This window comes from Elgaria multicarinata, chromosome 14 (assembly GCF_023053635.1).
Source record: "Elgaria multicarinata webbii isolate HBS135686 ecotype San Diego chromosome 14, rElgMul1.1.pri, whole genome shotgun sequence".
Lineage (NCBI taxonomy): Eukaryota > Metazoa > Chordata > Lepidosauria > Squamata > Anguidae > Elgaria > Elgaria multicarinata.
Genome location: NC_086184.1, coordinates 12,409,515 through 12,425,583, shown reverse-complemented (window position 1 = coordinate 12,425,583; position 16,069 = coordinate 12,409,515). Strand labels below are relative to the sequence as shown.

Sequence of the window (16,069 nt, the reverse complement as noted above, 5' to 3'; positions counted from 1 at the left end):
GGCTTACAATAGATTCTACAATCCCTGCTGTTTTGCTTTATATGGGTAGATTTAGTCTTCATGTTGTTTTCTTCTTGCGTGTTTTTTGTCATAACATGGAAATTTAGACAATTCCTTTCATGCAACTTTGAATCTCTCCCTTAAAAATAATTATATAAACAATGTATCCTGAAACTGAGCCTGTATGCTGCAAATTAATAACATATAACAGCTCTCTGTGGACTAAACTGAACATGTCACTGTAATCAAATATCTTCATGTTGCTGTTTTTGTTTGTTTGTTTGTTTTTAAATTAATAGCAAGGGGAATTGGACAAGAACCATGGCATTTTCCTCCGGGCCAATTTTCTGATTAAAATTACCGCCTCCCCTCAAGCGGATATTTGACCTGTGATGTGAAAAGGAAAAATCACAGGATCCTGTAGGTTTTCTTCACTGAACAAAAGTGGTTTGATGGTGGTGGTGGGGAGGTCATCCCAAAAATGGTGTGTGGGGGAGGGAATGTTTAAGCACCCCTCCCTAGGTCCTGATCTGAGTCAGACCATTCCCCTGCCATCCCATGGTTGCTATTAATTAACAACAACAACAACAACTTACGTTAACAGCTTCTGATTGTATGTACGTTCCCATTTACACATTGCCTATGCCATGTCTAGTTTTGCCCCATATGCTGAAACGTGTGATGAGGATCATATTTTCGATAATAGTAGTAGTAATAGTGTAAAGGTAGTGCTGTATGGCTGTTCAGAGTATTTCACATACATTATCTCCTGCAGCAGCTGATAGGGAGCTTTGCCCTAGTACTAAGGGAAACCTGTTGACGGCCGTTGTGTGGTGATAGATGGGGAGAAATGATATTCAACCAGGCCCGTGCAAATGCATAGTTTCTGAGTGGATAGTTGCCCCAGTTGATATCAGTGGCCTGCACTGGAGCAGTGATCCACTCATCACCATTCTCCACCATCCTTCACCAGCACTGAAAAGTAAGGGTGGGAATCCTCCACCCTCTATCTCCCCACTTTTGCCATGCAGCAGCTGCCAGACATTTCACTTAATCAGCCTCCTTGCCAGACACTACTAATTAATCCTTACAACAACCTTGGAAGGGAGATTAGTATTAGTATTAGTAGTGGCTTGCCTAAGGCCACCTGGTGAGTTTATGGCTGGGATAAGATTTGGAGCAGAGACTGACTGGCGCAGAACAATTTCTGTTATCCTTTATTTATCTATTTAAAATATTTTTAACCCACCTTTCAGGGTATACTGCCATCACAATGCAGCCTACAGTATTACAAAAAATAATTAAAAAATGAATATACAAATTACAATTAAACACACACCAGCAGCAGCACCTAATGATTTTTAAGCACCAAATGCACCCTAGAATAAATGTGTTTCCAGAATTATTATTATTATAATTATTATTATTATTTAAAAAGCCATCACTGGTGAAGCCATACATATCTCCCAGGAGTGGGGGGAGTTCCAGAGCGGTGGGGTCATCATTGACAGAGCCTATCCCCAGTACCACTAACCTGATGGCTCTGACTTGGGCCAGGGAGTAGGGCCTCCAATGCTGACCCGAATGCTTGGGCAGGCTCATACAGGTATGGGAGGGCCTTCAGACTCTGTGATCCCAAGCCATTTAAGGATTTAAAGGCCAAAACCAACCGCTTCCATTCGGCCTGGAAACGTACAGGCAGCCAATGTAAATTATACATTACACTATACCAGATTGCCTCTTCGTGTGGTGAAAATCGATCTGGCGGTGAGAGACAAATAATAAGACTCTGTTGCCCTGTTGGATGTTATACACTTTGAATTTCCTGCTAACTCTGAACCAATTTTGGCTTTGTTTGAATTGGCTCGGTTTCAATACAGACGAGTCTCTTTTGATGATCGAGGACTTCTTTGGGACCTTTCCCTCCCTACTTCTTTCTTTATTTCACATTTAGACAATTCACTTGTGCAGGATGTTACGCCTATTGAGTGCAGTGAAGCAATTCATTATGACTCCTTTTTCCCTCGGAGGTAAATGAGCTGCTTCCAGTAGTAGATGAAAATGCTGAGCAAGTTTTTAAATGGTTGGGTAAATTTAATGGGGTTTGTTTCCCTGTGTAGCACAGGGATGTTTGTTAACTCCTTACAAACAGAAATGGTTATTTCTAGTTTGTTATTTAAATAACAGATGGTATAGAATATCCTATACCTGGTTAGGTACCCATGAAGCAGCTCTGCGTGTATAAAATTACATCTGTATGTTTTCAATGTACAATTGAAGTTAAGACATTTAATTACTATGGCTTGAATCGTGAGTAATATGAGTGGAAGGAAACTCATGGAAGGAGACTTTTCTGTCCCCTGTGTGCCCGCTTCTGAAAAGCATCTCTGGAGGGTCAAGGGGCCATTTTGAATAGCTTGTGATGGGGCACAAGGGCTTCCTGGGAGAGGGAACAATTGTCCATATTATGCAGAGGAACCTTGAACAAGCAGAGTGTTTGGAAAGGGGTCCCCCAATCTTCTAGAGAGCCTTGTCGGGTGACTGCATGGGGGACAAGGATATGGGAAATCCCCCTGCTGTGAGCTTCCTTTTGCTCACAGTAATCAAGATCCAAGTCTTTGTCTCAGCTTCTTTGCAGAATGAAATTCCTGGAGCAACAACACTTCTGATTTTAATTCAGTCTGATTGTAAATGTCTGTCAACTTAAAAACAAATGTAAATTCATCTGGAATAGCTGAGCTACACAATTACTAAAAACTGGGCAAGTGACGTATTGGCTAGGCTCACTCTGAGTGCAATGACACGCATGCAATTTTGGAATTCTTTTCATCACTCCCCTTCCGAAGAGAAAGTACTCTTGCTTATTTTCCATCGAAGTGCCTCTCAATATGACCAAGTTCAGTGTTCTCTCGGTGCTCACCACCTGAGGGAGAAAAATAGCAATTTTGTGTGTGTTGGTTTCGCATGCGTTTTCTTACATGGTAGCAAAACAGTATTTACAGATGCAGACAGATGGCTGGTGGTCACAAAGCCATCGGCTAGAAATGCAGCTGTATGCAGGATTCTTGGCCGGTGGCAGCTTATTTGCATGTATCTTTATTTCTACAGGCCCTAGAATAGTCCAAAACACCTTGTAAATAGGAAATAGTTGTTTAAAAGAAGCAATCACTAGGCAAGATGAGAAGACAGCTGTGACTGGGTGTCTACTTAATAGCTACGAAGAGAGAAAGGAGAGAGGCAGGAAGCGAACCTGGACAGGGAAATGAAGCATGGCTATAGTATAGTAGTTGTGTTGTTTTGTACCTTATTTTCTGCCTTTTGGCATTGGCCAGGAAAGAAGGGAGAGGAATTGGCAGCTGCCACAGTGCAGGTTTGGACTTGGCCAACCAGTGCAATGCAGTTATACTAGCTTTAGATAAGGAAAGGGAATAAAGAACTGTGGAGACTGGTAAGTGGAGTAAGGTACAGGTGAACATCCACTGAGTGCTTACTTGAAACATTCTTGCATCATATTTATCTTATTCTATGGCCCAAAACTACTGTAAACTGAATTGACAGTAAGAAACAGGATGTGACTTTTAAGCTTTTCACTGTCTAGCTCCTTCCTATCTCTCCTCTCTCATCTCACACTATTGCCCCGCTCGTGCTCTTCGCTCCTCTGATGCCATGTTTCTCACCTGCCCAAGGGCCTCTACTTCCCTTGCTCGGCTTCGTCCATTTTCTTCTGCTGCCCCTTACGCCTGGAACGCTCTTCCAGAACATTTGAGAACTACAAGTTCAATCGCAGCTTTTAAAGCTCAGCTAAAAACTTTTCTTTTTCCTAAAGCTTTTAAAACTTGATTTTGTTCTGACTTTATACTGCTAGTTTTACCCTACCCTGTGCCTGTTTGGTGCATTCTCTTCCCCTCCTTATTGTTTTATTTTGATTTTATTAGAATGTAAGCCTATGCGGCAGGGTCTTGCTATTTACTGTTTTACTCTGTACAGCACCATGTACATTGATGGTGCTATATAAATAAATAAATAAATAAATAAATAATAATAATAATAATAATAATAAAGTATAGAAGGAATATTAAAGTATTTCCATTTTCCTTTCTTCTCCATCCTACTTACTTTTTTTTTTCTCTTTAGGTGTCCTTCATACAAAACCTTGTATTTTGTGTTGAAAGAGCGTACCGTGTACCTGACTTTGGTGTGTGGGAAAGAGGAAGCAAATACAACAATGGCAGCACTGAACTGCATTCAAGGTAAGGGCTGGATGCTTCAGTCTATGGGGGGGGGGATCTACACTACTGCTTTTAAAGTGCTTTAAAGCACTTTGAAAACATTTTGAAAACTGTATATGCAGTGTGTCCTGGGCCCAAACAGTTGTCAAAACTGTTATAAAGCACTTTAAAGCGCTTTAAAGCAGTAGTGTAGATCCCCCCTATATGTCTAATATTTGTTTCTTTTGTTTTTGCTAACCCCTAAGTCTAATTCTCTCCCATTTCCACATTAATCAGTGGGGTTCCGCCCCCCCAAAACAAACCACATGAAAATCCTCAATTAAATAAGTATTTTAAAATCTATTTTCAATACATATTTCTAAAAGTATTTGCCTCTCAAAATACGCGTTTTAGATGTATTGTGAATTTTAAATGTATTTTGATACATTTTTGAGCCAAGAACTGCTTTAGAACACTCAGGAAATATGAAATCTGGTGGATAGCCTAAATGGGACATTTTTAAAGCTTGTTTGGTAGTGATAGGGAAAACCCATTATATCTCTGGTCAACATGGAGATAATACAGAGTGCCAGGCTAGCTAGACTAGATACAAGATACAGTTCTGGTCACCGCAACTATAAAAGGATATTGTAAAGTTGGGAAAAGGGCAACCAAAATGATGAAGGGTCTGAATCAATTCCCCTGTGAGGAAAAATTACAACATCCAGGAATGTTTAGCTCAGTGGTTCCCAAACTTTTTCATGTCCCTGCCCCCTTGGTTCCACAAACTCATGCCCAGTACCCCCCTACCCTACCCTATAAAAATTATTATTCAGAACAGCCGTTTTCAACGACCCACTAGGGAAGATAATGATAAAATTCAAAACAGTAACAATTAATTGAATATTTATTCAAAATCTGAAGCACCCGCCCCAGGCTTGCCGAGGGAGGGAGGGAAAAGAGAGCAAATGCCTCTGTTTTGCAGCCAGCATGGCAGGGCACACCAAGCAGGGTATGTCTCTTCATTAGCGTTTTGTTGCTTTGAAACATGTCAATTCACCGTTAAAAGGACTCTTCTTAAACAGTATTAATTCATGTGTGGATTCTTCCCCTATATGGCTTGGGACCAAACTACCTTCTCCCATAAAAATTTCCCTGGGTTTTAAGACCTTCTGGAGAGGCGCTTCTCGGAAAAGACCAGCTCGAGCGCCCCCCTGCCACCCCCTTGCCTCTTAACGCCCCCCTATGCAATCCCACCGCCCCCAAGGGGCAGTACCGCCCACTTTGGGAACCACTGGTTTAGCTTAAAGAAAAGGCAAGTGAGAAGAGACAGGATAGAGGTGTACAAAATTATGCATGGTGTGGAGAAAGTGGATAAGGAGAAATCTCCCCACTCTCATAATACTAGAACCCGGGGTCATCTCATGAAGCTGATTGGTGGGAGATTCAGGACAGATAAAAAGAAGTACTTCTTCACACAGCACATACATAAACTATGGAATTCGTTAGCACAAGATGTGGTGGCCACCAATTTGGATGTCTTTAAAAGTGAGTTAGAGAAATTCCTGGATGCTGTATGCTGCCTCCAGTATCAGAATCAATGTGCCTATGTACATCCATTGCTGGGGAACATGAGTGGGAGGATGCTATTGCACACGTGTCCTACTTGTCGGTTTCCCTTGGGAAGTTGGCTGGCCGCTGGGTGAACAGAATGCTGGACTAGATTGACTTTGGTGTGTTCCAGCATGGTGGTTCTTAAGTTCTTAGTGTTTGTAAATGTTATGGGTAAGGTCACTTGAACAAAACATGTGCAAAACTCTAGGGCAAGTCACATGACGTTATAGAGAATATATTCAAACTGATAGCATAAACAGAATTGCATTGCCCAACGTATATGAATACTCTGCATTTGTATAATGTTCATTTCCATACTTTGTCTGATTTGAATGCAAAGCTTGTGTTTTCTCGGTACAGAACAGGGGTCTGTGGGTATACAGAGTATATCCTGCCTTGTTAATAACTGCCTCAGGAACTGAAATATCGTTTACTTCAGCACTGGGGTGCGGGTGGAGGGTAATGAGCCTTTTGAAGCCATTTCACTTCCCAAGCAGTGATCATCTTAAGTATCAAGTTTCTGACCCCCATAGTTTTTAAATATAACCCTGAATATCAGACTGTACTCCTTAATTCCAGGAGTGTTCAAACAAAGACGCCTTATGGTTCATGTAGCTGGATCATTACAGACTCCAAGATAATGCAAGACTTCCACTATCTGCCTATTTCTGTGTTAAGAATACCAATATTCTTTGTAACTGTGTTCTTTTTATTACCCATACCCTCTTGAAATAAAATTCTGAAATTATATGTTACTTCTCTTTGTGCTCCATTAGCAGTGAAGTCAGTAGAACTGTGGCCTTTTAGATGACAACTGTAATAATTTCCCTGGGAAAATAGCTTACAAATACTGTAGACTAAAAGAGAAGTCATAGTGACAGTTGTTATATATAAAATTTGCTGTATTGGCTCAGTGCGTTTATTTCAGTATGCTGGAACATTAAGGGAGTCAGGTGGGCGCTTGTGTCTGCAATTTTATGTATTTGTAACTTCTCCTTGCAATAAAAATGAGATACTTGTATTAATTCTAGACATTTCCTTTCGTTGCTTTAGTACACATTTAAAATTATATTGGTAACTTAACTCAAGAAACAGAACAATTTCAGTAGACCTTAAGCTATATATTTTTTTAGTGTCAGACTTTAGTCCGTCAGCTGAGTGGCTGTTTTCAGAGAAAGTGTCAAGGTCATAAACCTGAGGTTTCTGTTCTGGAGAAACTGTGTACTTACCCAGTGCAAGCAAAGCGCAAGATGTTCAGAAAGGCAGAGGCGGGGGGGGGGGGGAAGTAAGGGAGACGTCATGGCCAAACCATGGCTTGCTCATTGGGGCCATGCTTCAGGCTCATATTCCTGGCTTGCAATACCCATAATTTGCCATTACATCTGAATCAGGCAAACTGCAGTGACTGCAAACCATAGTTTACATTCAAAACCGAATTGGAACCCACAGGAGCATCTTGGCTGAAGGCACAAGCCCCAACAGCTCAGTCATGCTTTGACCCGGACATCTGAAACACGTTTAAGAGTATTTTGCCAGCTAGATTCTTGAAAGCTGTAGAACTATTTATACTGTGTTTCTTCTCTAGCCCAGAGTGATAGAACTGCAATACAACTCTGGCTTCTATCTTTTAATACTTGTAGAATCTTGGTTCAGGGTTAACAAAGAAACAGGAGTAGTAAAGAAAGAGGAGGAGAGAAAAATCAATCGAAGGAAAACGTTTTTTCTCCCCCCCCCCTTTGATTTGTTAGCATGGGAAAAGAGATTTCTGCTCCTTGTCGAGTGTGTATCTGATAGGGAGAGTGTCTGTGGTGATTTGGAGCAATATGGAACACTAATCTAGCCTCCTGTGTAAAATGTTGCTACTAGGAAGCCATATGTCTGTCTCAGGGTTTTGAAGGGCCATGTCAATATCTGAGTCAAGGGTCAGAAAGGGATAAAATTTCAGGGAGTAAATGGCGATCAGTGCAGAGAAAAGGGTAGGCACGCAAGCACCTCAGGAACTCAGCAGGGTGGTCGAAACAAGAGCCTGAGGATGAGATCAGGCAAATGTGTTCGTTATTTATTTACTTAATTTATATCCTGCTTTTCTGTCAAACAATGGTGAACAAGCTGTAAGACAGTTATTCCTATTGACAGTAGTCATGCTTGCATTGCATTATATTCAGGCACAAAGAATTAATGGTCCACAGTCTCCGGACTCTTCCCCTCCCTCTCTTGCCTTGGTCTAGGAGAGAGCCTGGTGCAGTTCTCTAAAAAGCCTTTCCAGAGAGCTGTTGAGAAGCCAGTTATTAAAGCAGTTAAGTTACCAGTACCTGTGTAGCCTTTATCCTACAGTCACATTTTAACAGACTAGTTATGGAGCAGCCAATCCAATTCAGGGGTGTTGTGTCCTTGATTTCTACCGTACTAAGGAAATAATAAAAGAAGCGGTGAAAGGTTCAGTTGGGTGGACCAAGAAAAGCTATCCCTGGAGGTCCAGGTTCAAGTCCCCACATCCCTGCCCAACACAAATTCATGGAAGGGGAATGTCATTATTTCTTAACTGCTGTTGGCCCTGCCCAGTAACACTCTTCTGTAACATTTCAGAGAAGGTTTCTCTCTTGGGACAGTATGTTAATTAAACAGCCATATCTATAGATGCAAAAGTGCACTTTGCTTTTAATTTCTTAGAGGTCAGCCTCAAGTCAGACCCCTGTATTTGAGATTTCTCCTTGGGAAAAAAAAAGGCTGATTGCATTTCTTGCAGACGGTGCAACTTTTACTGCTGAATTTTCAGTGAAGATTTGCAGGTCTGCAATCTTCCACTGATTTTTTTGGAAAGCAAGCTTTGTAACGTCTCTGTAGAATTGCATGATTCTCTCCCATGTGTTCGAGCTCCTGAAATATTCATTTGTCCTGTAACCATTTTTGATCAAGCTGTTTCCAAGCATCTGCCGAATACTTCTGCAAAAACATTTTTGACATCTCCCATCTGTGCTGCTGATAATAGTGGTGTTTCCAAAATGCAGCATCTTTGTACTCCGAGCCTTTAAAAGACACCAGAATCTTTCTCTTGTTCTCTTTTGTTCTGCAGTTAATATGCTGCTGTCATGATGTCTGTCCCTATTAAGATTATTTTGTTTGTTCATCTGCCTGGTTGCCTTTTTAATGTAGCTTTCACTCCCAAACTTCTACATATGATTTTTAAAAGATACTGCTTAGCACTATTCTCAATGCTTCACACAGATACATGGTTTGTGAACACACACACACACACAAAATAATCTGGATGCAGCAGTGCTTTTGATATTCCATGTCTTGGTAGCTGGACAATTAAATATTGTTTGTAATCTTGTTTCATTGTTTCCACGGATGAAAGCTTTTTTTTCATCCCTTTTGTTTCTGTTGTTTACTTCATCTGCTCTGGCTGGAAACCACGATGTTTTGAATGAGTGAAGAGTTGATCAGGCAGCTGTAAGGAACTTGTGGATTGGGTGAACAGCCAGGATGGGAGGTAATTTAATGGGAGCAACTTTAATGGTTGCAGTTTCAGGTAATTGCTATTTTGGAAAGTCTGGAGCTTCCAAAATGCTCCTGGCGTAGACAAGTGATATAGTGATTTAAATATAATATGTTTTTGACCAAGTCTTAAGACCAAGCAGGGGAGGAAAATGTCCCAGATATACAGTACTTCTAAAATTATGTATACATCAGGTGCTATGTGTGAGGAAGTTGTGGTTTCAAAATAGGCTTTTAATGTTTGGTACATACAGTGAGCCAGCAATGTTCCAATACACTTAAAAGCCTTTGCGTTATACTGAAGTCCTTAGCTCTGATTACATATTTCTTAAATTAATCCTTGAGGCCTCGGATTAAAGATGGCCCAAGAGGCAGTGGGCCGTAATTTAATGGTGGAGTGCCTTTATTTTTTATATCTTCTTCTTAAGCAATCATGAAGGCACCAATCAAATGCCCCAAATTTAACAGCAGCCGTAATACCTGATCACAGAGCTTGTTCCTGGGAATAGCTATTCAGTATTCTTTAGACATACCAGCTCCTGTTAACAGTATATATTGGCACCTCTGAGAGAGATAACAAGCTCTTACATCCATTTTATTAGAGTGTACACCTTATATGTAGAGAAAAGGCAGTAGCTAATGCTTTTGCTCTTCCTCAGTCTTGTTGACTCCTTTTAGTTATTTTTATGCTGCTGCTGCTGCCTTAAAATGGGGGAACGGTGCCAATTGACTAATCTTGTTTCTCCAAAAAAATCACTCATTTGTGCTTTTACAAACAGGAGTGTCTCCATTAATGGATAATCCAATTATCCAAGTGATGGGTTTATCATGCCTTGGTACTGTGTACCTATAGTTCCCACAGCAGTATTATGTTCCTATGTAATTTCTATGCCTATCTCTTTTAGGGGTTGGGTTTTGTTTATTTTTAAACTGGACTGGATTGAAGAATACTCTGACTGAAATGTAACTTGATTTTTATTTCTTGATTTTATTATTTGTTAAGAAAATATATATTTAGATCCGTGACACCTAGGCACGGATTTCCATAATCAGGGTGTGGTCACAGAGAAGTCCCTCTTCTACATCCCAGCCAATCCTGCCTCTGCCAGGATGCAAAGGAGGGCCTCTTTAGATGATTTTGAGGAATGGGCAAGTTCATATGGAAAGAGATGGTCCCTTAGATATCCTGGATTTAAGCCATTTAGGGCTTTGAAGGCAATTCAGCTCTTATAACTATGCCAGTAAACAAACTGTAAGCCAGTGCAGCTGTTATACAATAGGAGTCACAGGCTCCTGGACACGGACATTCCTCAGCGTCTTTGCTGTTGTAATTTAGAACATGGATACTCAGCCACAAGTCTCATTAGCAGCAGCCTGAAAACGAGTGTCACACTTTTGTGGCTATGAGATAATCAGGCCTTCCCTTCTTCTTGTCCCTCTCACGCTGTACTGGGTGAAAGGCAAAGCCACATTAAGGCTTGGTGTATGCACCTAGTAGAATAAGGTGGTAGAATGGACTGGATTCATCTGGATTACAGGTAAGGCCTCACACATTTTGAATGCCGAATTGCAAGAAAGACTCACTACAAAAATGAAACTAGCACAGCCTTCGGGGGCTGGCCTAGAATCTTTTCCCTTGATATGATGCCTTTTTCCCCCCGGGCAGGAATATTTTAATGTTCCCCAATGGAGGGCGGGAGAGCTCCTTTTTGAGAGCGTTCAAAAATATCCCTCATCTGCAACCTGAAGTGGGGCTGTCCGTTCTACCACCTTATTTTGCTACATCTCCAGACCAGGGCAGGATCGACACTACTGCTTTAAACTGGTTTATAACAGCAGTGACAACCGTTGGGGCCCAGGACACACTCCATATAGAGTTTTCAAAATGTTTTCAAAGTGTCATATCCTGCTTGGTTTAGATCTGGCCCAGGTTTAAGAGAGGCGGGGGGCATTATATCTCTTCTGCCAAGACTCTCGTTCACGCACTGGTTATCTCTCGGTTGGACTACTGCAACCTTCTTCTCTCTGGCCTTCCCTCGTCTCACATCAGTCCGCTGGTCTCTGTCCACCACTCTGCCGCTAAGATCATCTTCTTGGCCCGCCGCTCTGACCATGTCACTCCACTTCTGAAATCTCTTCATTGGCTTCCAATTCACTCCAGAATCCAATATAAACTTCTCCTGTTGACCTTCAAAGCTTTTCACGGTCTAGCTCCTGCCTATCTCTCCTCTCTCATCTCACACTATTGCCCCGCTCGTGCTCTCTGCTCCTCTGATGCCATGCTTCTCGCCTGCCCAAGGACCTCCACTTCCCTTACTCGGCTTCGTCCTTTTTCTTCTGCTGCCCCTTACGCCTGGAACGCTCTTCCAGAACACCTGAGAACTACCAACTCAATCACAGCTTTTAAAACACAGCTAAAAACTTTTCTTTTCCCTATAGCTTTTAAACTTTGAGTTTGTTCTGACTCTATACTGTTAGCTTCACCCTTCCCGGTGCCTGTTTACACTTCCCTGTGCCTGTTTGCATTCTCCTTCCCTCCTTATTGTTTACTACAACTTTATTAGATTGTAAGCCTATGCGGCAGGGTCTTGCTATTTACTGTGTAATCTGTACAGCACCATGTACATTGATGGTGCTATATAAATAAATAATAATAATAATAATTATATGTAACTATGACTAGACTATGCATGCAGCAGAATGTGTTGACAGAATCCTGAGGTGGAAGAATGGTCTTTACTACTTTGAATGACAGATGGATGCATTACATTTCTTAGGGTTTTTTTTTTTTTTTACTCCCTATAAGTAGAAAATGAGTACAGAGGGAATCGGCTACAATTTTTCATCCTGAAAAGACCACTTTTGACTTGCAGTGTGGGTTTGCAGTCCAATATGTCACCTCATTGTGTAGATTAGGTCCTGTCGTGACACTGATCAAATATTTTGGACTTGACCTGTGGCACACTAGTCCCAAAAGTTCTGTCACTCTTATTTTCAGAGGCTTTGTTTTAGAAACCTTTGCACTAGCCAACCCAGCTTCTGTGATAGAGCCCCTGTTTTGCGTGTGGAAGGTCGCAGGTTTGATCACCAGCATCTCCAGGTAGGGCAGGAAAACCTCCTGCCTGAAACCCCGGAGAGCTGCTGCCAGTCAGTGTCAAAAATACTGGTCTGACCCAGTGTTCTCTAGCCAACCCAGCTTCTGTGGTAATGCCCCTGTTTTGCATGAGGAAGGTCCCAGGTTTGATCACCAGCATCTCCAGGTAGGGCAGGAAAACCTCCTGCCTGAAAACCTGGAGAGCTGCTGCCAGTCAGTGTCGACAATACTGGTCTGACCCAGTGTTAGGCAGCTTTCTATATTCCTATTATTTGGGTAAGTATAACTTCTAATCAGCGGAAGATAGGGGGAAAATACATTATTTCACCAGCCTTTGATGGCAGCTGCTTAGAACAGAGTTTTGTAGCCACTCTAATCAGCTTTTCCTTGTTCAACCAATTAGATTTAAACCCCACAAGCCTTTTCTTTCCCTGGCACTGCTTCTGAAAAGCTTTGAAACCTATTGGTGTGACGGTTAGAAATAAAGGAACAGTCTAAAATCAATATTTCATGGTAAGCTGTTAATGAAAATGTTCCAACAGAAGCTATATTTATGATAAATATGCTACATGTGGAGAGACATTTGTTCCCATTTCCATTCTTGCTTGAAGTTCCTTCCATGCGGTTGCAGCAAAGTCACCAGGCTAAGTTTGCTTTAATTTGAACTGACTTTGCTTTTCGAGCTCATATTTATTTTCTGTAAATGCACTTGGCTCTGTATTGGGGTTCTAATTTTCCAAACTTAATGCAGGGTGTTGATAGTCAAAGCAAAGATCAAATCAAGCTCCACTCTCTGCATTTATCTTAGGGCAGGGGTGGTCCTACATCTCCCATAAACCCACCTGTGGAAGTCATGCAAACTGGTCCATGTCTAAACCCGGGGAACTGTGGTTCACTTGAACTCTAATTAGTGAGAACAAGCAATGATCAAATAATGGCTTCATTTCTTGGTTTGTTCAGTAACTAGAGTTTAAACAAGCTACAGTTCCCTGAGTTGGGATCTAATGGGGAATTGTGGTTTAATAAAAGTGGCAGCAGATGGTTCTGATCTTGCTTCCACAAAAGAAGAAGGCATGGATGAACCCAGGGCTCATGGAGGCTTGTTCATGCAGTTTGAACTGAGACTGTCATGTCTAGCCCTGCTCCCCCTGGGTTGGAAGAAGGTGTTTCAGGTGATCAATCAGAATCAGACCCTGAAGTAGAGGAGTCGGCGCCAGAAACAGGCCAGCCTGTACCAGTGAGGGAGAAAGCTCTCACGGGCTCTTCACCAGCCAGGAGTGAACCCTCTCTGGAGCTTAGCTCGTCAAGGGCAAATAATACACAGGCAGTGGGAAGCCAACATTCTTCCGAAGAAGAAAGCACGCACAGGTTAGCCGATCCTAGGGTACGCCGCAGACTAAAACGGGCAGAGCGAAAGGAAGGTGAGAGGAAGTCAGCCCGGCTCACATCCCATCAGAAGCTGCCTCAGAACTAGTCTCTCTGAAGTTAAAGTGTCTTGGAAAAGGCTTTCCATTCTTCTTGAAAGGACAATTGTCTCTCTTCGTTTGCATAGTTTTGCCTAGGGGGAAAGTTCCTAGAGGTTAGACTCTCTTCAGGTGGGAAGAGATGTTTATTGCTTGAATAAAGCTTTGCGGATTACTTAGCAGGCCTCGTTATTGTCTCCCAAGAAGGCTGGAGGTTTTGAGAAACATGACAGGGTCATTGTTTTCATATTGATAACCTCTCTGAACCCATGAGATGCCATGCCCACTGGCAGTGTATCTAATAAGCAATAGCTTTATTAAGTTAACACATGAAATGACACTAGCAACTCCTCATCAAGCTCCTCAAGAGATGTGTGCATAGAGCACTGAAATTGTTTCTTCACCCAGTGCCCTCTTAACAAGACTTTCAAACCTACAGTGCCAGATGTCCAAACGCAAAGTGATTCCGAAAATACACTTTTTTTTACAGATGGCTAGTGACCTTAAAGATAAACTGCTGAAAAATAATAAAATAAGCCTACTGCATCATCATTTTACCTCAGTGTTGCTTTTTTAAAGCCCTCAGCAAGAAGTAATGTGATGTATAAGTTATCCTTCAGGGAGTTGGATTTTATTTCCAGAGTTGTAAGCGTAACAAACAACTTGTTTTTCTTTCTTTCTTTCTCTTTCTTCCTTTTTCAGTTCTGTCGGGTTAGCAAAAGCAGCCCTAGAAGCAATTAATGGATTCAACCTCTTCGGCAATCAGGTAGTAAAAATATTTAAGTATTTGTTCATTCCCCATTTTTAATTAACTGCTTGTTCTTCAGTAAATTGCTTTCATTCCAGATCAAAGGACGTCTAATACCCACATGGTAAAAGCCTGTTCAGTCTTCAATTTCTGTATTATATTTTTTTTTTTAAGGAAGTAGGCTAGAAAATTAATTTTCCCTACTTTGGGTATAGGATTCATAGTATGACAAAATCAGCACTTTCCTCAGTTAACAGGCATTACTTTTCCTTCCAGAAATTTATTTAACTCTTGTGAAAACAGAAATGTATAGAACTGTCTCCTGTTTTCCTCTAGTCCTTTTGATCAAGACATTAAACAACTCCAATTGCTCATACCAATATGTATGCTGCTTTCTTTTGCTGTTTTCAATCTCCAGTACAGTGTACCACTGGTTGCTTTTATCAGCCTCATTATGGGTTCCCCCCTCAGATAATTTGGAATCCATCAAATAGCCAGGGCTTTTTCATCATATGCTCTACCGCCATTCTGACATGCATGCCCTTCTCTTCATTATCACAGAATGACGTTCTAGTTCTCTCACCCTCCAGGCCAGAAAATGCAGATCAAACCTCAAGGAAAGGGATTCGTGCCTCTTGTGCATTTTGTATGTCACTGGCCAACAACTGTTTTTGAATGGGATGGATGGTGGGGGATCAGGATTAGCTGTGCCCCCAAATGGGCCCAGCAAGTTCTGTTGTCATGCCTTTATTTATTTATTTATTTATTTATTTATTTATATTAAATTATTGTATTTCTATTCAGCCTTTCTTAAGCCAACCAAGACGGCTTATGAAAAGGTCAGAAAACTCAAGCTACAGTGGAATAAAAACGCATCAAAACACTATAAACAACCTTAAAAACCATAGCAACAATTAAAAAAAAAACCAAGTTAAAAAGTTATAATAACCCCTCTCTCTCTCTCTCTCTGCACGGCCCCTCTTAGATATGGGTGTCGGATTAGACCAAAGCTCCATTTAGTCTAGCGTCTTGTTTCCCATATTGTCCACAAACAGGGCATGAAGATAATAGCCTCCCCCAAGTCTGCCTGTAAGAAAAATGTGCGAAGAAAGTTGTCTCGGTGGGGCTGTCTCCTGATTTGTTATCTATGAATTGGGAGAGAGATCAATTTATTGTTCAACAGAGGCTAATGGATGCTGATTTTCAAGACCTCTACCAAGCGCTCTTCTTGGTCGTTGGGTTTGCCTGGCCCAAACTTTGAAAACTTCCTATTTAAACTGGTTGCCTATCGCAAAATATAGAAGAATACTCTTTCTGGATCGGTGCAATGTTCTACCCTCTAAACTTCTAGATATTCGATATAATAAAATTCCAGTTAATAAGAGACATTGCCCTTGCAACAATGGAGAGGTGGAGTCCATTCTGTGTGCCTTCTTTAATTGCA

The 16,069-nt window shown here is 41.4% G+C and overlaps 1 protein-coding gene across 5 annotated transcripts in view; it reads left to right on the top strand.

Annotated features, from left to right (window-relative positions):
• Nucleotides 1-16,069, top strand: part of PHKB (phosphorylase kinase regulatory subunit beta) — a 150,285-nt gene that overhangs the window by 49,085 nt on the left and 85,131 nt on the right. For all 5 annotated transcript variants that reach the window (XM_063141265.1, XM_063141266.1, XM_063141263.1 and 2 more), the window contains 2 exons: nt 4,135-4,250; nt 14,580-14,643. In XM_063141265.1, coding sequence (XP_062997335.1) covers nt 4,135-4,250; nt 14,580-14,643 — 180 coding nt within the window. The remainder of the gene's footprint in view (nt 1-4,134; nt 4,251-14,579; nt 14,644-16,069) is intronic.